The 24624-nt window shown below is 53.5% G+C and overlaps 1 protein-coding gene across 6 annotated transcripts in view; it reads right to left on the bottom strand.

The window, feature by feature from the left end:
* The window catches only part of CABIN1 (calcineurin binding protein 1), a 152873-nt gene that overhangs the window by 41041 nt on the left and 87208 nt on the right, over nt 1-24624 (bottom strand). For all 6 annotated transcript variants that reach the window (XM_027044097.2, XM_053205910.1, XM_053205911.1 and 3 more), the window contains 2 exons: nt 20417-20748; nt 5057-5170 (listed from right to left, as the gene is read on the bottom strand). In XM_027044097.2, the coding sequence (XP_026899898.2) occupies nt 5057-5170; nt 20417-20748 (446 nt within the window). The remainder of the gene's footprint in view (nt 1-5056; nt 5171-20416; nt 20749-24624) is intronic.

Here is a 24624-nt window from a genome sequence, read left to right as displayed (position 1 = left end):
GGGAACCGTTCCCTCTCAGTCAAGTTGTGGAGCAGTGGGGCTGGAGATGCGCCAAGCTCATTCCTCTCTCTCACATGCTCATCCAACCACACTGCTGCGCCCTGCTACACGCCACGTCTACACTGCTACAGGGCCCCCGCCAGCAGTGCAGAGGGCCCGATAAGCCCCATGTGCAAGGAGACCCCACGAGGAAAGTCACACTCATCCGCCCTTCAGCACCCATCGCGTTGTCTAGCCCTTCACACACAATGTTGCCTCAGGCATGGCCCAGCCTTGAGGAGATCCCCCCAGAGGTGCCTCTAACCCCGAACCCCGGGAGGCCTCCCTGTCTTGTTTCTGGCAGAACAGCATCTACTCTGCCTCCAGCACATCCAAGTTCCTCAAGGGTTCCCTGCCTCTCCCATGTGCCTGACGGTGTCCTACAGAGGCCCTGCACGGAGGGACAGGCATGTGGGGCTCTACTGTAAGCCTGCAAGTATCCTGTGGCAGGGGCATCACGGCAGCCAGCACTGGCTGGACCAGGAGGACATGCCCAAAGACCATCTGTTACGCGAAAAGGCACGAATGGAAATCAGTCTACAAACAGCAAGCACCTCCTCTGGGCCAGGCAAAGACAGCTAGGGACTCAAAGAGGAACACGGCACAAAGACATGGACAGGAAAGCCTACCACAGCCTGCCTGGGAGCCCAGAGACCGGCCCCATGTATGTGCCCACTCAAGGAGACTGTGGCCCTCACATGACACAATACTGGGTGGCAGCTCCAAATGTGAGATGGCCTATGCTCCTCACAGGGAAACTTCTGTAAGACTTAGCGTCAGCAAAAAACCCCAAGTTGCTGAAAAGCATGTGTGCACGTACACACGCACACACAATTTTCTCAAGCTGCATGACAAACTTGTCTGATTTTGCACACACACCCCTGAAGAAAGAGAACAACCCAACCATGCAACAGAAGCACCTCTGAGAAGGCCACCTGTTCCATTGTGTGTCTGGACTGTTTGCAGTGACAATGTGGTCCCATGTGACTCATACAATTTTCAGAAATTGTCATTAAAAAATAACGGGAGGTTTAAAAAAAAAAACAACAAAACGGGACATCTGAGTGGCTCAGTTGGTTGAGCATCCATCTTCGGCTGGGGTCACGATCTTCGGGTCTGTGAGTTCAAGCCCCGCATCAGGCTCTCTGCTGTGAGCTCAGGGCCTGCTGCAGATCCTCTGTCCCTCTCTGACCCTCCCTGGCTTGTGCACTCACTCTCTCTCTCTCTCTCTCTCTCTCAAAAATAAATAAAGATTGGGGCACCTGGGTGGCTTAGTCAGTTGAGCGTCCGACTTCGGCTCAGTTCATGATCTCAAGGTTCGTTCAAGCCCCACGTCAGGCTCTGTGCTCACAGCTCAGAGCCTAGAGCCTGCTTCGGATTCTGTGTCTGCCTCTCTCTCTCTCTCTCTGCCCCTCTCCCACCTGCGCTCTCTCTCCCTCTCAAAAATAAACAAACATACATTTACAAATAAATAAAGATTAAAAAAAATAATAATGGGAGGGTCCCCTAGTCCAGGCCCTTGAGGATGATGAGGGGGGCTGCCCAGAAAGCCCCTTGGGTGAGTGACACCAAGGATTGGCAGCCCAAGACAGTGGGGTCTTTGAGGGACGGCAGGCCAGGGTGCCAGATGCCCCTGCCTTCACCCTCCCTATACCTCCTCACAAGTGCTAGTAGCCCGGTGCCTTTAGCACCCAGGCTAAGGCATCAAACCCCAATGCACACTGGCAGGGAGAAGAGCCAGCCTGCTCCTCCCGACCTACAGCCCCAGCTGTCAGTGACATGGCCCCATCCCAGCAGAGTCAGCTGAGGGGGCACTAAATGCTCCTCTGTAAATATGGCAGGCAACCATTCCTCACACTTGGTCACATCTGCTAGACATATTTGCGTGCTGAGAGCGCACAGGGTCAGCACTCTCTGGGTATGAGGCAGGGTGCATCCACCCTGAGGGTCCTTCCACAACAGTGGCAAGGACAGGGCAGGGTGGGCTCAGCAAAGGCCATCCTGTCACCAAGAAGCTGAGAGCACCTGTCCCTTGAGTACAGGGATGCAACGGGGGTATAAGTGTCTGTTTGGCCTCGGGCTGGAGAAACACGAGGAGCCCCAACCCACCTCCACAGAGAAGAGCTGAGAGAGCAGAGGTGGCCAGGACTTGGGCTGGAGAGCACCCGAGGGTGGTAAAAGCAGCGGGTCATTGGGGAAGCACAGAGAAACAAACAGCTGACACAGAGGAGGTAAAAACACCCAAAACATCCAGTCCATGCTGGGTGTAGCCTGTATCTGCAGGGGCTTCCGGCTACAGGGAGGCACTGCCTATGTGCCAGGCTCACCCAGGGCTCTGCCAGCCTCCTCTCCCACAGGCAGCCTGACTGCCCTTCTACAGAACTCATTTTCTAGATGGCCCCAGAAACCACAGGAGCTGCTACGGGGAGTGAGCCCAATGGGGAAGGGGCCTGGAGCACCCAGCTGCCAGTTCAGATGCGCTCCAGCTCTGAGGTGCCGGCCTCTTAAACTCTATCGTTTGGAAGGGTAAGCAGCCCACCCATGAGGAAGAACGGGAGGTTGGGTCTCTCTTTACAACATTACTGTGTAGTCTTTGAGGGCAAACACCAGCAATGTAAGAGGGGAGAAGAAGGGAAGTTCTTTTCTTTCTTGAGAGAGGGAGAGAGAGAGTACACGCAGAAACAGGGGAGGGAGCACAGAGCCCAACGTGGGCTCAATCCCATGACCATGAGATCATGACCTGAGCCAAAATCAGGAGTTGGACACTTAACCAACTGAGCCAACTAGGTGCCCCAGGAGGCTGTTTTCTTGAGCACTTACCATATGCCAGATCCTGAAGTAGGGTCGCTATACCCCATTATATAACTTGATCCCTATAATACTCTTCAAGGCAGGTAGTAATGGTAGCTCATTTTATATAGGAACCCAGGGAAGGGGAGCCTGGGTGGCTCAGTCGGTTAAGCATCAGACTTCAGCTCAGGTCACGATTTCATGGTCCGTGAGCTCAAGCCCCATATTGGGCTCTGTGCTGACAGCTCAGAACCTGGAGCCTGCTTCGGATTCTGTGTCTTCCCCTCTCTCTGCTCCTCCACTGCTTGCCCTCTCTCTCTCAAAAATAAATAAACATTAAAAAAAATTTTTTTTTTTTTTTTTAAATAGAGGACTCAGGGAAACTAGCTAGCTGCCTGGCTCTAACTTTAATTTGGCAGCCACAGAAACAAGGTTTGCAGAACACTGACAAAGAGTTCTTACAAATCAAAAAGGACTAACAACCTAATAAGAAAATTAACAGGAGTAGAAATGGCACCGAAAAAAACTAAAACTGTAAAACTGCTAATGTGATATCATGGGCAATCCCACTAATAATAAATGAAACATGATAACACTTTTCACCTACCAAACAGCAAATAAATATGAAAAAAGTAACAGTGTGGAAGAGGTCTGAAAAAAATGAATCTAAGTTTAGGAACGTGGGCTGGATCTTTGGATGGTACTATCTTTCTTCTAGAACTTTAAAGGCACCACAAACTCTTTGACCAGGAAATTGTTTCTAGGAATTTACCCTCTGAATGGATCCCCACATTGGCAAAGATGTATATATGAAACACGGTAACAACAAAAGACTGGAAACCACCTAAATGCCCATCAATGGGGGATGGGCAGGTAAGTTGTGGCACATCCACATGTCGGGAATACTATGCAGCTACTAAAATGAACGAACAAGTTCTAAAACACTCTCCAAGATATGTTCTTAACTCAAAAAACAAAAAACAAAAAAAACCCAAAAAACAAAGGTCAGAAGCACAAATACTTAGTCCTTTGGGTACATTTCTGCTCACTGGCTTATACTCAAGCAGACACCCTCTGCAAGGACACACGCAGGATGAGGAACAGTGGCTGCTGTGGGTGATGGCTGTGGCCTGGGCATCTAGGCAGGAAAGAGTTTCTCTTTCTCTGCCAATCCTTGGTCCTGTGTAGACTGACAGCATCTACTGCTTGTCTATAAAATACCCACAGAGAGAGATGGTAAAGGCAGGGCTCCCAGGCTCCATGGCCCCTGCCTGGCCACTAGAAGGTCATAGCCTGGAGAGGGGAAGAGCCACGGACCCAAACATGTTACCACCTGGCTGGCTCTCAGTGGGGAGGCCCCTACTGCCACGTGCCTCAAGAACCAGCCTTTGACACACCCCTCCAGCCCCAAGACCTACTCTCCTCAGCTCCTGTCCAGGCCAACCCCACCCTTCAGTTTTTATACACATAACAGGGAATCCGGGAAAACAGAGAAGCAACCATAGCTCAGAGGGTCTGGGTAACTTGCCAAAGCCACCCAGCTGGGAGCTGGCTGTCCTGGGAGGGGTGGATGGAGACTTCCAGGTGGAAGAGTGAGGGGTCAGCTATCTCTGTGCAGGACACAGCAAATGAGGGAAGGCTGGGCACAGGTGGGGTGGCCAGGCAGGGTAGATGTGGGCTTAAGGGGGCCTCAGGGATGGAAAGCAGACAAGCCTTGGTGACAGGCCATGTCCTGGCCAAGGGGTGGGTCTCTATGCCACATAGAACGTCAATGCTGGAAGGGCACCGAAAGCCCAGCACTGTCCAAACTTGTTTTTCAGGCAGTAGACACGGCTTCAGTCAGAATCTCCTAGGTGCCCAAGACCACATGGGGGCCAACGGAGCTGCTCCAGAGGAGCAGACCATGAGCCTAGAGCCCCTTCACCACTGCCTGCTGTTGCCCCAGAATGCCTGGAGCTCTAGAGAACGCACAGAGCTTATCCATGCCTCTACCCCACAGACAGGCAAACCAGTGCCCAGAGAGTGCAGCGACTTGCCAGAAGTCACTCGGCAAGCACAGCCCCACTCCCGAGTCTGGCGCACTCTCGACTGCGCCACCCTGCCCGCCCTCTGAGGATGCCGCAAAGCCGTGGTCCTGGGAACACCCGCCCAGGGAGGCCATTCGCACACCTCCAGTGCAAAGCAGTGCAGCAAGCAGCCTCGGAAATCAACAAGGCAAAGTACTCACGTTGAAGAAATTGGTCTTGTTCCTCTCGCAGAAGAGCCCCTGTGCCGGCATGTGCTGCAGTTGTTGCCACGGGATACCGCTGCCTAGCAACACGTCGCGGGCCCACTGGAGGTTCTGGGGAAACAAGAAGTAGGTTGGAAGTGAGTGTGTGGGCAGCTCTCAGCGCCCACGGGGAAGGGAGGCAGTCCCCTCCTTCCTGGCTGCGTTGGCAGAGCGGCGATGAGCAGCGGCTCCTGCAGACACCGATCCCGCAGCTCCAGGCAGCTCTGGCTGTGGGCTTTGATCATCTGGCTGTGGGGTACATTTCCGGAACTGATTTCCTGCCTAGCACAGCTGACCTAGGAGAGTGTGGCCTCGGATTGCCCAAGAAGGGCACAGATAGGGACCCTGCACCCGGATCAGCCTTGAAAAACTGCTACATGGACCCAGTGCCCCACCTTCTGTCAGGGGAACCCCCGCTGTCCTAAAGGGTCAGCCCTGACTTGTCAGGGTGTCAGCAGTACTTATTGTACCTGGTGACACAGCCACCTTGGGCTTAGAAGAGCTGATCTCTGTAGGACACCAGGGGCCTGAGTACCTGGGAGGGGAGGGGGGCTCCATCCACAGTGCTCAGGCCAGTGCTCTCTGGGCAATGGCGCCTCTTGGAACCCAGGCCCAGGGGGCCTGGTAGGGTGCGAACAGGAGCCTACCAGCCCAAGTGTGAGAGGCTGGGTGTACGCCTGGCTGCCTTGGCCTTCTCTGGGGCCTTGTCACTGACTTAGAGAGCAGCCCTTCCCCACTGCCGACCTGGCCTGCCACCTTCCTCTCTCAGGTCTTTCCCGTGGAGACTCCCATGGCCAGGACCACAGCTAAGCACCCTGCACGCACCATCTCACCCCAGCACCCGGACAGTGTGGTCTTACAAGGGAGAAGCCAGCAGGGGGCAGAGCTGGGACCAGAACCTGGACTTCCCCACACCAGACCCTCCTCTTTCGAGCAGTGCCCACCCTCCCCAGCTAATCAGTACTCCTGCCCTACCCCCATCCAGGTCCCTTCCTTGCCTCTCTCACCCCTCGTGCCAGGCCTTTATCACCTCACATCCCAACTGCTTAATGCCTTCTACTTCTTGGCCTGCAAGTCTGTCCTACCTGCTCCCACTCTGCTCACTACTGGTCAGGCTAAACTTAAGAAAGCCCCCCTCATCACAACTTCTGGCAAAAGTGCAAACACCAGCTCCCTGGCTTGCTGGCTTGGAGCCCCCACTGGCCTGCCCTTGAGCCTCTGCTCCTACCCCTGCACAGAGGGATATGCCACAGGGGTTGCTGTCGGAGACCACAGGAGACCCGTAGGAGGTGAGGGCTCCTCCACACCCAGCACTAGACAGGACTCCATGGGAGTCATATAGAAACGGGGGACATAAAGAAACGAGGGTCCCTCTGAGAGGGAGACAAGTAAAGTTTCAAGCACACATCTCCTGGATGACACCCTCACAGCTAGCTCTTCTGTGGAAGCCCGAGGGAGAGCATCATCTCCTGGGGGAAACCTGGATGATTAAGCCTGGCGGTGACTCTCAGGCCATTTTCTACAGGGACGTGGCCTGGCTCTGGGAGTGGCTGAAGGCTGAGGACCCGTAAAGTCGAGGCTGCCTTTGCCCAGCAGGTCTAAGCAGGTTCAATGTGGGGCTGGGGGCTAGAGGGTCACGGGCAGCCCGACACATATGAGAGCAGGGCCAATCCCAGGTGGATGAGAGGGCACACACTGTCCACAGCCCTCTGCACAGCCAACCCCTCTAGCCTGAACTCGGGAGGCTTGCTGTTTTGCTCAGAGCCCTCCTTGAGCCCGAACACCTGCTCAGACACATCTGACATGTTGAGATCAGGAGCAGGCTGAGACTCTGCCTCTCTTACAGACTCCAATCAAAACACCAAGGCAAGCCCAGAGTAGGAATCACACCAAGGGCCGTGCGGGGGCTGCTCTCGCTGAGGCTCAGCAGCTGTCAGGGAGCAGCAGCCATAGCGATGGTCTCCTGAGACATCACTTCTCCAGCACTCTCAGGTCTTTCTAGGGCCTCGAAGACTGATGCTACAGCCATTCATGGTGAATGATTAGGCTTCCTGAAGGCTGAGGTACCTCCTCTCTGCCCCCTTGTGGGGGAGGCAGAAACAGGCTAAGGAGGGGCTACCTGGGAAGCATCAGTCCCTGACCCTTGACCAGGAGCACAGGGGCCACTCTGCCCCACACAGGAAGAGTGAATACTCAGTCACTCAGTCCCAGCCTTCAACTTTTGAGCTTCAATGCCCCAGGGGGCATGAACCTGCAGTTCACATTCCAATGTCCAGAGCTGTGCCCAGAAGTCTGGCTCAGAGACCCCGCCTCCCAGACCAGTCCATTCAGAAGCCTCCTGAGGTTGGTTACAAGCTTGGCCTGATGCTTCTGCCAGGGGAGGGAGGGTTAGCCATGGACGAACTGAGCACGAAGCAGGGAAACAGCATGGGTCGGGCGTGCTTCATTACAAGAATAAAATCCAACTCAGATTAGTTCAAGCTGATCAGGGCTCCTCTGGGCTCCAGGACACAGGATTCAAAGAGAAGATAAAGCTTCAGACCTCCAGCAGGAAGAGCAACAACTCAGGAAGCCCAGGAGTGAGGCTCACAACCTGTATCAGTACTCAGCCATGATCCCTTGGTCTCAGTGCCACTTGGTTCAAAGTCTCTCCTGGGTGAGATGTGAGAGGCTGCCAGTCTAATCAGCCACGAAGGAGACCCTCACAGAAAGGGACGTGAGACAGAAGACCAATACCTGCACTTTGAACATGACAGGTGAGCCCACCTGACCGTGACCATGGAGATAGGGCACAAAGGAGACCCACCTCTGGTCCAGCCTAAATAGGTCAGCGAAGCCCCTACAGGAGACACCAGATGGAGCTGCAGTACACCCAGAGCCATGCCATAAAAGCCTCTTCTGGGGCTCCTTTGGGACTTATGGGAAGTACCCAGTTGACCCCTTTAAAAAGTAGCAGCAGTCTGAGGGGGGTGGGGAAGTAAGGCTCGAAGAAGCATCTCCATGGTGGCTGTTCTCTTAAGAACATCAAGAAAATAGGGGCGCCTGGGTGGCTCAGTCAGTTAAGCGTCAGACCTCGGCTCAGGTCATGATCTCACGATTTGTGGGTTTGAGCCCCGTGTCCGGCTCTGTGCTGACAGCTCAGAGCCTGGAGCCTGCTTCAGACTCTGTGTCTCCCTCTCTCTCTGCACCTCCCCCGCTCACTGTCTCTCTCTCTCTTTAAAAAATAAACATTAAAAAAAAAAAAAAGAACATCAAGAAAATAAAACCCAACAGAGACTTCCATGTGGCTGGGGACACGTGCAAGAGAACAGCACCAGGGCCAGGGTGGAGAGAGTGAGGGGAGCCTGCTTCCCTGAGCCAGGTGTCATTCCAGGCACTAAGGCTATGGGACAGGGACACACATCCCTCTATGGCTTCTGTTTCTGCTACCACTCTGCAGCTTCTCCCATGACATCTGCATCAAGATGGCCCTTCCCAATGGAACAGTCAGGTGGAAGGCAGAGGACCAGGAAGGGAGGTGGCTGCGGGAGAGGTCCCAGCACTCTTAGAGACCTGAAAATCAGCCACTTGAGAAGAGTGCAGAAAGCATGGGCCTGCCAAACCCGATCAGGATTGTCAATTAGCCTCCTGCAGACTTGGCCCCCACAGACCGGCAGAGAGCAAGGCTCCCCAGCCATCTCCCTGGACTGCCAGAGAGAGCTGATCGATGGCAAAGGCACACAGTGTCCAGACGGCTCAGAAGAGACCTTAGCTAATGCATGTCTGAGGCCCCGGGTGGGAGCTGATAGCGATAAAGAAACCTACCCAGTAACTGACAAGTGCCAGGCTGGGAGGGGAGTGGAGGGGCAGGGAGAGCTGACCCACCATGACACACCTGTACTGCAGTTTGCCCTGCAGCTTCATGCTATGGGGAGGCGAGAGGCACCAGGCCACCTGGCTAAGAACAGCACAGAACTCCTCATCCTATGTAAGTGCCAGTTTACCAAAGAGGAAACTTAGGCTCAGAGAGGTCCAAGAGTTGGTCCGAGGCCCCCAAGTCAGGAAGTCAGTGGCAGAGCCAGGCTTGCACTCTGGTCCAGGAACGGAGGACTCCAAGGCCTGGACTTTTTATCGTGCACCCTCACCCCAGGGTGGGCAAGTCACTTTACAAATCTGCCTGGGGTCATGCTATGTGCTTGAAGCCTAGCTGGCCACCAGGGACAGCTCCAAGGCAGCCTGGTCTCAGGCCCTGAGCAAGCTGTCAACACGCCACTGGCCCGGAGCCTTGGCTTACTGTCACCTCTGGGAATGGGAGAAACACCATGGGGCCACTTGCCAGATAACAGCACCAATCTTCCTGGGATTCATTGGCCCCCTGAGGCTTAGTGCACACACCCTCCTGACAGATGGCAGAATGCACTATGCCCTAACAAGGGGCAGATGGAGGGCAGAGCCCTGCTGAGAGGCAGGGAGAAGAATCCCCAGAAGCATATGGTACCTCAGTGTCCTCCACTGCCTGTTGCCTGGCATAAGACAGAGGGACCCTCCTGACTCCTCTGCTTGAAGGCCTCAGCTCCCTCAGAGTGAGAGCCAGCTCCATACCTCAGTTTACCTGCACACACTCAGGCTCATCTCTCTCCTTCCCCTCCCCCATCATGTGTGGCTCTCCAGCCACACTTACCTCTGCCCCTACTTTGGTCCCTGCAGGTCTCTCAGCCAGGCACCATCTCACCCCACCTCCACCAGCCCCCCTAATACTGTCCCCACAGTCCCATGGTCACCTTAAACAGCCTCTTCTGCTGACTCTCTGATGCTTTTGCTGTCTGCCCCCTCTCATCTGCCAGCCCTGTGAGGGCAGGAGCACCATGTGACTTCTTGACTGATGGCTCCTCAGGGGCTACGTCAGCAGGGGTCCACAGAAGGAATACGACAGATATTGTAAAAAAGAGTGAAAGGAGCGAGAAGGTCTGAAGTGCTGAGAAAGGAAGGTACGGCAGTATGTGGGGGGATGGGGGGTGCGCCCAGGACTGGAGGCAGGAGTGCTGGGACAGAACCATCACCCTGGGCTCCTTTATTCAAGGAATCTATAGGAAAAGGGACTGCTTGGGAACTCATGTGCTGGGCAGACTGGAGCATGAAGTCTGTCTTTCAAGACACCCTTCTCTGTTCTTCCTTCAAAATAGTAATTCAGAAGCCCTAGGTTTGCCTGGCAGTTGTCCACAAGGGCATGCAGTGAGTGGTACACAATGAAGTTTATTGAAGGAATAAATGAATGAGTGCCTGGCAGTCTTGGGAGAGTCCTATAGCCTCCTGGAGCCCTGGTTGCCCACTTGAAGGATGCGGGTGGCGGTGACCATGAGGCCACTCTTAGGGTCAGTTGGAGAACACCAACGATAGCAGAGGAAAGCAGCTGTCTACAAACGCACCAAGTTCCCCACCTGTGTCCTGGGGAGAGCACCCCTGCCCATGCAGCCCCCTCCCCCTGCCAAGCCGGGCCTTCCCACATCTTCTCCAAGAACCTGGACTTGCCCTTGAACTTGGCAAAGTGTGCCAGTGCTCATCCTCTGCCCTCCCCACACCGACCTGAAGGGCCAGGACAGAGGTGCACCCCCTGCTGCTGGGTGGGTCTGACCAGCCAGCGGCACCAGTGGGAGAGCAGAGAGTAGGGCAGGGATGAGAGCAGAGCATTTATCCTGAGCTCCCTCCCTCCGCCTGTGCTGAGGGTCGGCCACCAAGGACCAAAAGCTCTGACAGGCAGCCTGCAGCTGAGGCGCCCCAGGGCTGGCCCAGGGCCCTGCACTAGCCCTGCCCTGTGGGTTCCTGGTCTCCACCCAGGCCACTGTAAATGCCTCCTTCATTAAGGCTCTTCGGATTAGCAGCAGGATGGAGCCATCGAAGGCCTGTGACTGGCAAATCCCTTTACTCTCTACACAGCAGCCAGTCTTTCACACACAACCTTGTGGTAGCTCTCACCTCACTTCAAATGCTGCCCCACAACTCCCCCCTGCCCGATCAGGCCCTCAGGAGCTCTGACTGCATCTTCTTCCCCTCTCCTCGCTGCCCAGCCGGTCACACGGGCTTCTGGCCCACCAGGGCCGCTCCTGTCTCAAGGCACATGTGTTGGCTGTGCTGTCCACCCAGAAGCCTCTCCTTTGGCTAGTTCCCTCACCAGCTTTAGGTCTGTGCTTAGAGAGGCCTTCCCAGACCTCCCTGCCTAAATAGCCGCACTCCCCCACTGCACCCCCTTAGCAGCTTTCTCTTTCTTCCAGACACATCATTAACCGCCATCAGGCATGTTTCTACTCTCCATTCCCTCTGTGTGCACTCGAGGGGAGGGGTTTTGCTGTGTACACCACTGTATCCCAGCACCTCACACAGGGCCTGGCACGTGACAACACAGGGGACAGCTGCTGAATGAATGAACCCACAGAGATGCATAGGAACCATGCCGAGGGGGCAACGAGGGGACGACACTAAAATACAAGGAGTTCTGCCACATAGTGGTCTGCAGGATGATGAGGTGGTGGTAGTTTGTTTTCTTTCCAAACTGAGTATTATCTGTACCGGATGCTGCTAGTGGAGTACTCAACCCATTCGAACTGTTGGGATCCAGATCCCTCCTCTTTCCTGAGAGAGGACAAGGAAAGCAGTGGGCCTAATGCAGACCATCGGTGCTCTCTCTTCTGACACCCAAAGGTACAGCAAAATCTTCAAACCATGTTGCAGAGACTTTGGAATGCATTATTGAGATCCCAAAGTTGAGAATAATCTTCAGTTTCATTTTGTAAATCACAGAAAGCTTAACAAGAGCCTGGCTGGCCAGGATCTGCGGCAGCCCAGGGCTTCTGTGTGGGAAGCCCGGGGCACAGCATCGTTTTGCGTATACAGAAAGGGAACAGGGACTGAAGGGATGGTCGGCATGCCCTCCTCATGCCTGGTCCTGCTGTCTGGCCGGGAATGCCACCTGTTCCTGGGACACTGAGTTGCATGTATGCAGCAGGATCTCGCAGGCTGCGCCGGGGGCGGCTGTGTCACAGCCTGGAGGACTCCCTTCACACCCACCCAGTCAGATAGTACACAGCCTTCCTCACGGACCCTCTTGTTTAAGCCGGCTCTGCAGGTTCCACACGTGCCAGTGGCACAGGCGGGTGGGAAACTACCCACGGGCAGAGGGCAGAGGTTCACGGCCCAGCTGGCCAGACTCTTGCCCTAGCTCACACCAGAGCATAAACTGACTCCCAAGTCAAATGTCAGTGACTTTTCTGGAGATTACAGGCAGAAGCAGTACTGCTGGGACTCTTCTGGTAGGAGGTAGCTTCAAACCAAACAAGTCCTAAATAGACACTGGGGCCTGGGCTCACCCCACAAAGGCTCTGGGCCAGAGAAGTAGGTATGACTAGGCCAGAGCGGCCAGGCCACCATCCCGCCATATGCCATCAGGAGGATGCACTGTAACAGGGCTTGGCCACGATGCTGTGTAGCTGCCTGCGGGAGTACACTGGGACAGGGACAGAGCACTGCTCAGAGGGAGTGGCCTCTGCTCCCATCAAAGCAGAGTGCATGTGGGGCTTGCAAGACAGGCTGCTCTTGTCATTGGTATATATGTTTCCCAGCTGGCAAAAAAGCATTAACTCACTTTTCCTCACAAGAAAACCTATAACCAAGGTGCTGTCATCTCCACTTGACAGCTTAAGAAACCTGTCCACAGGACTGAAACTGGAAGCCAGTTGGCTAGCTGGCTGAGTACAAGTGAGGTTCTGGGAGCTGGCCCTCGGGAGGGGTGGCTCAGGTTCCAGGATGCATGCTGGCAAGGGGACAAGTGGTGGGACGGGGAGGCACTCTAATCATAGGGTCTGGGAGTCATGCCTATGATCAAAGCAGGCTGAGTAGCCCCTTCCCCATCTCACACCTCAGGTTCCTGAGCAATCCTCACCTGGGTGTCACCTCTTGGTGACAACAGGGTGCTAACTGTATCTGAGAGCTGCTCCAGCTGCTGTGTGTGAAGCCACACAGCAAAAGGTGGGTTTCATCCCACAGCAGAGCCAGCAAGGCTCACGCCCGTCCAGGAGAGTGGGAGGAAAACCTTTTGGTCACACACAGGTCGAATGAAGGCCAAGCCTTGACTCGGGCAGTGCTGGGGCCGGATGAGCAGAGTCCCAGCCCGGGGCCCAGAAACTGGCTGTCTGCCGAGCCCCAGGAAGGTGGCCTCTCCCATAGAACAGGCCCTTCTCCTCTCCTTCCTCACTTCCAGCTCCAGCTCACTACCTGACTCCTGCCACACTGACCAGCAGCAGCCCAATTACTGTGTGGCCACCGCTCTCACAGTGGACTGGTAGGACAGCCTTGCTTCTGCTAAACCACCAGCCTGTCACACAAGGGCTCTTAGTAAACATTTCCTGGTTCAGCCTGATGCTGCCAGGCAGCTGCCGTGGGGCTTTAGCAAGAAGCTGGGCATCCACACACCTGGCCAGGTGAAGGACCTAGGCTAGGCCTCAGTCTCTCCCAAAAGGAAAGTAGAAGCAGAATAAAGATCTGAGTCCTAGAGGCCCTCATCAGCTGGCCAACTCCTCGGGGCAGAGTACAGGCCCTGCAACATCCTCACCAAGGGGTCTGAGACAAGCTGCTATCCCCTCTGAGCCTCAGTTTCCTGCTCGCCCTGCTGGGCAGGGTGCTGTGAGAAACAATACCGAGGAGCTGCCCGGGCCGGCCTGTCTCAACTCCACGCTGGTGTGTGCTTCTCAGCCTTTCTCTTAAGACAGCAAGTGACCTGGGAGGACCGCAGGAGCAAAGAATAGGAAGAACATTCCCCAAGTTAAGACCGAACGACAAGCACAAAACGAAGAAGTTTAGGCGAGGCAGTAACCCAAACAAGAGGCCCCTCCACAGAGGAAACCAGCCCTGGAAAGCACCACCAGTGTTCACAAACTCTGGTCTCTATACAGGAGACACAGTCCTGGTGCCCAACTCCCTTGTCCCCCCCCAGAACTGCCAGCAGGGCAGTGGCTGCTCCTGCACCCCCAGACCCCCAGCAGGAGAGGCTGCCAGCCTAGCAGGTGTGAAGTGGTATCTCAACATGGTTTGGATTGACATTTCCCTAATGGCTAATGGTACTGAGCATCTTTCCTGTGCTTATTTGCCATTTATTTGTATATCTTCTTTGCAGAAATGTCTATTCAGATCCTTTGCCTACTTTTACATTGGGTTGGCTTTTAATTATTTAGTTGTAAGGTTTTGGGTTGTTTTTTTTTTAATATATTCTAGGTACAAGTCCCTTACCACATATAAGCATACTCAGAGATATTGTGGATTCAGTTCGAGTCACAATAAAGTGAATATCAAAATAAAATGAGTCAAATGAACTTTTTGGTTTCCCAGTGCATGTAAGATTTATGTTTATGCTATACTATAGTCTATTACGTGTCAACAACATTATGTCTAAAAAAACCCAACACATATATCTTAATTTAAAAATACTTTATTGCTAAAAATTGCTAACCACCATCTGAGCTTTCGGCAAGTCATAATAACTGATCACAGATCACTATAATAATAACGAAAAAAGTATGAATTTTTGCGAGAATCACCAAAATGTGACACAGAGACACAAAGTGACCAAATGCTGCCAGAACAGTGCCAAAAGACTTGCCCAACACAAGGTTGTCACAAACCTTCAATGTGTAAAAAACACAGTATCTGCAAAGTGCAGTCAAGTGAAGCACAGTAAAACGAGGTGTGCCTGCGTGTGTCCTATAAATATTTCTCCCTTTCTGTGGACCATCTTCGTTTCAGCAATGTCCTTTGAAGCACGAGCTTTTAATTTTGATGGTGTCCTGTTTATTATTGTTACTACTGTATTATTTATTTGTTATTTGTCACCTGTGCCTAGTCCAAGGTCATGAAGATTGACATCTATGTTTTCTTCTAAGAGTCTTATAGCTTTTAGCTCTGAAGCTTAGCTCTCGGATACATTTTGAGTTCATTTTTGAACATGGTGCGAAGCAGGAGTCCAACTTCATTCTTTTGCATGTGGATATCCAATTATCCCAGCACCATTTGTTAAGAAGACTGTCCTTTCCTCCACTGAAGTATCTTGGCACCCCTGTCAAAAATCAATTGACCATAGATGTATGCCTTTGTTTCTGGGCTCCCAGTTCTATTCCGTTGATCTATACATCTATGCTTAAACTAGTACCACGCTGTTTATTTTTTTTAATTTTTCTATTTATTTTGAGAGAGACAGAGACAGCACAAGTGGAGGAGAGCTAGAGAGAGAGGGAGAGAGAGAATTCCAAGCAGGTTCTGCACTGCCAGCACAGAGCCCGATGCAGGGCTCAAACCCACGAAACCACAAGATCATGACCTCAGCGGAAACCAAGAGTCAGATGCTAAACCGACTGTGCCACTCAGGCACCCCCACACTGTTTATTTTCAATTGTGGCACAAAACACCTAAAATTTATCCTCTTACCCATTTTATTTATTTATTCATTTATTATTAAGTTTATTCATTTCTGAGAGAGAGAGACAGACAGACAGAGCGTGCGCAGGGGAGGGGCAGAGAAAGAGAGGGAGACACAGAATCCAAAGCAGGCTCTAGGCTCTGAGCTATCAGCATAGAGCCCGACGCGGGGCTCAAACCCATGAACCGCAAGATCACTACCTGAGCCGAAGTCGGAGGCTCAACCGACTGAGCCACCCAGGTGTCCCTCATCTTAGCCATTTTAAAGTGTACAGTTAAGTAGTGTTAAATATATTCACATTGCTGTGCAACAACTCTCTAGAACTTTTTCATTTTATCAAACTGAAACTCTATACTGATTAAACAATTCCCATTCTCTCCCCTAACCCCTGGCAACTACAACTGCACTTTCTGTCTCTCTGATTTTGACTACTTTAGATCCCTCACTATATGGAATCATCTAGTGTTTGATTTTTTGTGCTGGGCTTATTTCACTGAGCATAGTGTCCTCAAGGTTCACCCACATTGTAGCATGTATCAGAATTTCCTTCTTTTAAGGCTGAATAATATTCCACAGTTTTTGATTACTATAGATTTGCAGTAAGTTTTGAAACCAGGAAGTGTGAGTCTTCCAAGTTTGTTCTTTTTCAAGACTATGGCTCTAGGGACCATCTTATAATTCACTCTCCTAGACCACTTGTGGCAGGAGGTGCTGAAGGGCTCAGTTCCCCAGCTGAGCCACAGACAGCAGGTAGGGGGAACTGGGACAGGGGCACCCATGCCTCAGTCTTCTTTCTGGATCCCATTAGTGACTTTCAGAACTCTCAGGATGAAAGGTCCCAATGCCATGTGGTTTCCCTCCTGGGCTGCTCAGGTGGACTCAAGGACACAGGTTTTTCTAAGCATGGACTGACAGCACAGGACTCAAAATCCTGGAGAAGAGTGTAATCTTGGTGATTGTAAGTGATGCAATAGCTAGACTTAGGGCCCTTATGGCCATCATGTGTGATCATGTGTGATCATCATGTGTGATCTTCCCTAAGGTGTGGAGAGCTCTAGGGAGTCCTGCTTCCTCAGGTGCCCCTGGCCCTCGGTGGAGGATAGTGGGAGGCCCACCTTGGGAAGTGCAGGGGCTAGCCTGTGCCCAACAAAGCCAGCCTTGGGCAGGAGGGCGGCCTTAAACAGGCATCAAGGGTCCCTGAGGGGTGGATTCAGCCCTCAGAAGGTCTAGTGGAGAGACCAGGAGCCATGGGAGATGGTGACATTAAGGAAATGGGCTCTTGAGTCCTGGGGAGAGGCCCAATGGCAGGGGAGAGGAGGAATCTTGGCTGAGGGCCAGTGTATGGGGCCCTAAACCCCCACCTCACTGTCACAATAATTCTGTGCAAGTATCACAAGAGAGGAGCCCCCCACCCCTGCAGAGCCAGGATCTGAACCCAGGCGAGCCCACATTCGCTCCCCCTCCCCCAGAAATTCTGCTGCCAGCAGCTAAGCAAGTGGCTCCCTGTGTCCTTAGGGCAGTCTCTCCATAAAGGCCTGGAATGGGAGGGGGGGGGGGGCTCTGAACTGAACAGAGCTTTAGCTGGGGGCACTTGAAAGACCTGAGGGATCCAGAGTCAATATGCACAGCCCCCGGGGTCTCTCTGAAGGCAGGGATGATGGATGTTCCTGCCAGTTGGCCACTGAGCCAGAAGATGGCAATAGGAAAATACCACTGCCAAGCCCACAGGCGGATTTTATGAAGAAATGTGTTGCTGTTAAATATATACAGCAGGAAGCATTTGTTACCAAACAGCTGTGTTTGGAAAGCAGTCGCTGCTTGTCAGCTAATGGTTCTGCATTAGTCAGTGAGAGCACCAGTTGTGTCCCCCAGATCTGTGGACAAGCTGATACCCAGCCCCCAGGACAATGGCATGTCCCAGACAGGGTCAGCCCCAACTCAGGCTCTCAGTGCAGTGAGGTGTTAACAACCTACCATTCAAGTTGGGGTGACACCTGCTGCTCAGCAAAGGTCTCTGAGTGAAATAAGCAAAGAAGTCAGTGGCGCTGCCCGGATGCACCGGGGCCTAGGGTGTGGCAGCCTGGAGAGCTCCCGAAGCATACCTGGCACCCACACACAATTGCTATGTAAGGAAGGGGATCTCTTCCAGAATCAAGACCAGCATTCCATTTCAGAAAGCCAAGGAACCCAACCTGGAAATGCAGCTAACAGAAGAACCGTGACAGAAACAGAGCTTGATGGCTGTGCAGGGTTTTCTGGGAAGGAAGCCAAGGCAGCCTCCATTCCCACCAACAGGGACGGCTGGATTGACCGGGATCCACCCTCCCTGTAGACCATCAGGATGACCAAAATGACCTGGGGGACATTCGGCGAAATAGCAAAATGGCAAACTGAGCATGGATGCTCTAATGGTGGGGTAAGTAGTGGAGCAGCTAGGCTGGGGCGAGACTACCCAAGCCAGTCCCAGGCTATCACTCACCCCTGTGTGACCCTGAGCCAGGTATCTAGATGGAAAGTGGACAGAACAAGATCCCCACCTCCTCGACCTGAGTACTTAGAGCCTCAGAAGTGACAGTCAATGGTGTGTGTGCCCGAGAGCTGGGAAATAACACACAAAATGGCTTTCGTTTTAGGCTAGCAGAGCTGTGGCTATCCCCTCTCTAATGTTTTTGACATAGATGCTGCTTTCTACTTTTAAAAAACTCACCCAGCAAGGGGACAGGTTGTGAAAATAGCACTATGCTTGGTACCGGGTGGGGCCCTTTACATGCACTGGTCCTTTGCGCTCAGACTAAAGCCATTTAATGGGGCTCTCCCTCAAATCTCTCTCCATCCAACCCCACATCTTCCCCTCCTTTCCACAGTGGCTGGTCCCTAATAGGCATCTTGCACTCCAAATTCTGTCATGGCATCGGCTTCTGGAGAAGGCCACCTGCTACCGTGTGGGGAAGATTTGGCTCACCCTGGGAAACTCCAAGTCCTGCTAAGAGCTGACCCCAGCTGGCAAGGGCTGCACAACTGCTTGGGGGAGCATCTGAAGAGGGGGATGCCCAAGGTTGGGGAGATCCAGATGATGGGTGCCAGTGTCCCTTCCAACTGAGACTCATGAGAGTTCCTGCACTGGGCTCTGCTGCTCCCAAAAGAGGAAAAGAAGGAAGTTCCCAAAGCAGCACCGGAACATGGTAGAGGGCAGGGGCAGTGTCAGCCACCCCTGAAGATTGCTGCAGAGGAGGTTTTATTAAAACCCAGGTCTACCTGCCTGGGTTCAGAAGGCCTAGGGCACTAGAGGTAAGGTCCACTGCAAAATACAGGCTGTGCATGGAGGGACCCAGGCTGAGGCATGGCAGTTGCAGCCAGAAAAGTCAGATGCTCTGGAGAGACAATGCTCAGAGTGAGACCCCCTTCCTTCACCAAGCCTGCCAACACCAGCTCCCCCTGTTCTGCTCTGACAAAAACCAACCAAACCCTGTGAGCATTTTGGGCAGATACAACTGTGACAGGGCACCTACCTGTGCCTAGCCCCCAAACAGAATTCTATCAAGTAACAACTTCCTGTCATGTAACCATTGCCAAGCCAAGATCCATCTCTCTGGCCAATTGTCCTTCCTGGTTCTTCAAAGGTCCCACAGAGGCTGGTGAGAAGGGGCCGGCGGAGGGCCTCTGGGAGGAAGATGTTTCTGAGCCAGGACCTGACTGAGTAAGGGAGCCAGATGAAAATAGAGACCACAGACAGACTCCAAAGGCTGCCCCTGCTTAACCCCACCACCCTGGCCCTCTCTGGCCCTTGCCCACACCAGTTTGGCTCACCCAACACTGCCACATGCTCAGGCAATCTGCCTGATCTGGGCTCTCTCCCTGTCCTCCAAACTGCCACTGTCCCCCACTCTGCCATGGCCACCCTACAGGTTTCAGATTAATGGGTGCCTTCATGGTGCCAGAGCAGCACCCCCACTCCTGTGTGTATCCCATTATCTTCTCTTTAGCATGTGTCACAATGGGACTAGCTTTATTTGCTTGTTTCCGTGTTTTACAATCTGCCTGTCCCTTAGAATGTACCTCCATGGGGGCAGGCACCACGACCAGGACACTGTCTCCAGTGCCTCCCGGGTAAATGAAGAGTGAAAGAACACACATGCCACACTCCCTGCACAGATGCTACCTGCCAGCAGAAGCCGTCTGGCTGGGAAGTCCCTGAGAGAGCTTAAGTCTGGGGCACAGCTGTTAAGAATCGCTACATCATCTGCTTTCCAAAAAGAGCTGGAGGAGGCTGTCGGCACCCAACCCCCATGCAGCAGAGGCTGTGAAGATGGTTCTGGCAGCCGTACTGGAGAGGCGAGCCCAGGGACAGGATGATGGTGAGGAGGCCTCTCCGCAAAATGCAGCCAGAGGGGACAGAGCCTGCAGCAAAGCCCTGGGCCAGAGAGGAGGGGGATCTCTATAGGGCATCTGGGGATATGCCTGTGGGGCCATGCTGAGGAGGACAGGTGAACAGAAGTGGAGAGGAAGCCGGACAGTGGAGTAAGAGTCGCCACACTGGCCCTCACAGGCAAGAGCTGATGAGCCTGTAGGCCCTCACCCTTCAGCCCGCAGCGGTACCTGAGCCTGTGATCTTGCTTTGGGAGCAGCCCCTATACCCGCTCCTCCCTTGATCCCTCCTGTGACCCGTGGTCCTCACCAACTCTCACCTGGAAAGCTGGACCACTCTTGTGTGGACTCACCTCCTGCATCTCTCCTGTCCCACCCCTCCCATGCACCGCTACCCAAGACCTTTGGCAGCTCCCACCTGGGTTTGTTCTGCCCACCGACACTCAAGAGATGCTCCTGGGCCCTGAGAAGATCAAACCCCTCTCCCGCCCCCCATGGGCTGGCAGCTCGCTCACCCGGTGGGTCTTGCTGTAGGTGTAGAGGAAGGCCAGTCGGTAGAGGCTCTTATAGTGCTGGGGGAAGCGGCTGAGGCACAGGCGGAAGGAGGCAATGCACTGCTCGGTGAGGAACTGGCGCTGCTCTTCTGCCCCAGCCGGCAGCCCCTGGGGAAAGGCTGCGGGCTCCCCCAGGGTGTCCGCTCTCTTCCTCCCGTCCCACAGGGCAGGTGCAGATGCTGGGGGTTTGGCAGCAATGCAGGCAGAGGCCGGGGGGTCTGCAGCAGGCTTCTGGCTGCCTTGCTCTGTGGCCCGGAAGCCTTCCGTGCTCTCCAAGGACTCCTCAGTTTTCCCTGTGGGTGAGAAGAAAAAGAAAGTCACCTCAGTTTTAATCCCTGCCCCCGCAGGAGTAAGGAGTAATCTTACTGAGGTGAAAGGCACAGCTAAGTCTGTGCCCTTGCTATGCAGCTGCTGGACCCAACAGACCCAGTAGGAGGCATGGGGCCTGGTGCTGGCTCTGCCCCTGCTGGCTGAGGCCTCCATAGCCTCCCACTCTCCTCCCCTGTGAAACAGGATGTCCCAGCTGGCATGCAGCAGAGGGGCCCCGAAGCTGCAGACGGTGGGGGTGGCAAGCGGGGCTCTGAGTCCCCCCTCTGAATGGCAGCACAAGGCTGTCCCGCCTCCTAGGCCTATGCAGGTGCATGGGGAAGCAGTCCACAGAAGGAAGGTGTGGCTGCCACAACCATGGAATAAAACAGCCAGGAAAGGCGCACAAAGAACTGCACCTGCTCTGCCGCCTAGCACCTCTGCCCACAGCCTACCCGACATCCTTCTCCAGAGCTGCTGCTGCTACTGTGCGTGAACCAAGAGCTCACACACAGGAGAGCCCAAGCTGGGTGGCAGGGGCTGCAGGAGAAGGAGACTGGCCCAGGAGGGAAGGATTGAAGGAAGAGGATGGGGGCAAGCAGTGAGGGGAAGCTGGCCCGTCAGGCACCCAGGAGTTTGGCAAGGCCTGCCTGGAGGAGGCCAGAGAAGTAGCCCAGCACTAATGCTGAAGCCTGTCAGCCACTGTGGGCTGAGCTCCTTCCTGTCCTCAGCCTGTCAACCTTTTCCAACTGTAGTGGCAGCCAAAAGGAGGCTGGGGCCTGCTGCGGTAGGGAAGAGCGGTCAAGGACTAAGGTCCCAAGTTCCCCTAAGCAAAACCATCATCAGGTTTAAGCAAAAAGACATCAGGTGCACATCGAGTTCTTTTTGCTAAGGAAAGAATTGAGCAAGACAGAGCCAAGCTGCTCATCACAGCACGCAAGGCTACCTCCTGTCAGTCCTGTCATCCCTCCTACCTACCCTCTGGGCCTCACACCTTGAAACCAACCATTGGGAACATGGTTGTTCCCAATGGGAACACTGTTGTTCCTTTTGGACTCACCGTCTGCACACCCTCCCCTGCCTCACCCACTCGCTCTCATCCTTCAGGACTCCACTCACTGTCACCTTCTCCTGCAGGCCTCCTGGGCCCCAAGGTGGGGTTTGCAGAGTGCCTTGTGTGCCCACCTCTCTGATGTCACCGATCCCACTGCATTTATGCACGGGTGTCTCCCCCTCCCCCACTGCCCAGAGCCTAGCACAGGGTCTAGTTTGAAGCCGAATGAATGACTGAAAAGCAGGTCACACCTGATCTTGACACTGTGCTCTCTTCTCAGGGGAGCTCAGGAAACCACTTAGGTCCCACAGGCACCCCACTCAGAGCACAATGACAGCAACTAGGAGTCTGCTCAGGGCTGGCATCTTACGGGGACACCACTGCCTTACAAATGTGCCTGATTTCTAGTGTTCAATTCAAGGGACAAATTTCAAATGTGGCTCAACAAACACGTTCTCAACGACTCTGGGCCCAGCCCTATGCTAGGCATAAGGGAGATGGGGAAATAGGATGAAGATAAAGACCTCCCAAGGGCTCAGATAAGGTGCTAAGTGTGTGCTCACACACAAAGACACACAGGAACACATCTCCTATGGAAAGTGAGCACAGGGTCAAGAATTTATCCAAAGAGAGGTCAGAAGGCATGTCTGAAAACACATTTAAAAAGGGAAAAAAAGTAGTGATGCCAGAGTGAATGAAAAACCTAGCTACTCAGGGATCTGGGTGGCCTGAAGAGGTGCAGGAGACATGGGTGATGTGCCTCACACACAGTGTCCACTCCACGGCTGAAAGAGCCTCACAGGTCACATTAGTGGAAGAAAGGGGGGGAAGTCAGAAACGTCAATAAGCCCACACAGCGCTTCCCAGCTAGGATGCCTAGTCCTAACCCTGGCAGCATAAAAGTGAGGAGACTTCGTCCTAAAGATAAAAAGCAAGCAAGGCAATGCTCTGGCCACTCTGGTGCTGCTGCTGGCAATGAGGACTGGCTTAGCATGCCCAGAGTGCACACACCAGGCCACCTCCCACTCTGCCACTGCCACCCCTGCCTTGTGCAAGGCACTCAGGCATCATCACCAGGCCTCTACTTGACCTAGAAGAGGCAGGTGCAGCCATGGGATGGTGGTCCCTGAACAAAGTGGCTGGTAGCTGTACCAGCACCCTTGGCCCATATCCTGCCCCAGGTCCAGGTAGCAGGGAGGGCCCGGGCTGGGGACCCGTGTCCACTGTCAGGACCACATAGGCTGTTGACAAACTATGCTGCCCTCAGAGTAATTAACAGAGTTCGCTTCTGTTTAGAGAATGAAATTTGGGCAGCTTTTCCCTCTATTAAAAAAATAAACCTTCAGACTTAGTCTGGGTCTGGGTGGCTTAGTCGGTTGAGCGTCTGACTCTTGATTTCAGCTTAGGCCATGATCCCAGAGTCATGGGATCAAGCCCCAGGTCAAGGTCTCTCTCCCTCTGCCCCTCTCCCTGACTCACGTGCTCTCTCTCTCTCTAAAATAAAATTAAAATAAAATAAAATAAAATAAAATAAAATAAAATAAAATAAAATAAAATAAAATAAAAATAAAACAAGACAAAACAAAATAAACCTTTACTGTTGCTCCATTCACTTTAGACATTTTTTGAAGCTCTGACTCCTAAGAAGGTGAGCTTCAACTAGCTGGAGAGTCATTTGTGGGGAAAGCTCCTTCCTGGAGGCACCCTGACACAAAGCAGAATGGAGAAGTCAAGAGGCATCTGCTGGATGCCACGGGAGGGAGGGCACCTGGGCATCAGGAGGGGTATGAATGTCAGAACCATTCTTGCTTCGGCTCAGCACCCAGGGCCTGGCACAGACTTGGGCTCCATTGTGCCCTGCTGTCAAACAACTCCCACGAAATTTGCGAGTGAGCTCTGGGACACTGACCGTGAGAGCAGCAGCAGGCTGGGGGCAAGGCCGTCCGTGAGGGTGCACCTGAAGAGCTGGGGTATGGAGCACACCAGGGGCACACACCCAGCCCTGGCCCAGAACCATATCCTGGCTCTCTGCAGGGTGCCAAAAACCATGGGAGCCCTGGTGGCCAGAGCTCCTGCCCACTGGGAGCCCAGAGGAGAGTGTGTCAGAGACCACCACTAACCAGGGCCAGGCCTGGAGAAGCGCACTGCTCCCTATGCTGTCTGCCTCACACGGGCTCAGAACACATTCTCTGCTGTACCAACTCTCCAACAGGAATTCACCAACTTCACTGCGGTTACCAGGAAAAGCTGGGCTTAGAGTGGAGAGATGTATCCACAGAAGATGCTTCCCTTCAAGCCTACGAGCTACTGCCATGACTATGGTTCTACTTGAACTTCCTTTTTACTTTTTGGTAAAATGTTTTATTTATTTATTTTGAGAGAGAAAGCATTTATTTATTTTGAGAAAGACAGGGGGAAAGAGAGTATCCCAAGCAGGTTCTGTGCTGACAGCACAGAGCCTGACGCAGGGCTCGATCGCACAAACTGTGAGATCATGATCTGAACTGAAATCAAGAGTCAACACTAATTGACTGAGCCACCCAGGAGCCCCTCAAACTTTCTTTACCAGTGGCGAGCCCCTACACTGTCTGCTTAAACCATTGGCTCTGAATGGAAGGAGGGAAGGGGTGGGATGCCCCTCGTGTGTCTGGAAAGCCCTGCACAGCCTAGGTCAGACCACGGCTGACTCTCTCTGAGCTCAGCACCCCAACCTGCATACCCCACTTCCCCAAACATGGTGGAGAGAGGCCGGGGTGACACAACAGCACCCACAGCAGTTCGCTGCTTAATGGGCCACGGAGCACAGACA

This window comes from Acinonyx jubatus, chromosome D3 (genome assembly GCF_027475565.1).
Source record: "Acinonyx jubatus isolate Ajub_Pintada_27869175 chromosome D3, VMU_Ajub_asm_v1.0, whole genome shotgun sequence".
NCBI lineage: Eukaryota > Metazoa > Chordata > Mammalia > Carnivora > Felidae > Acinonyx > Acinonyx jubatus.
Note: the sequence above shows the minus strand (reverse complement) of the source record. Positions and strands in the feature narration are given on the sequence as shown.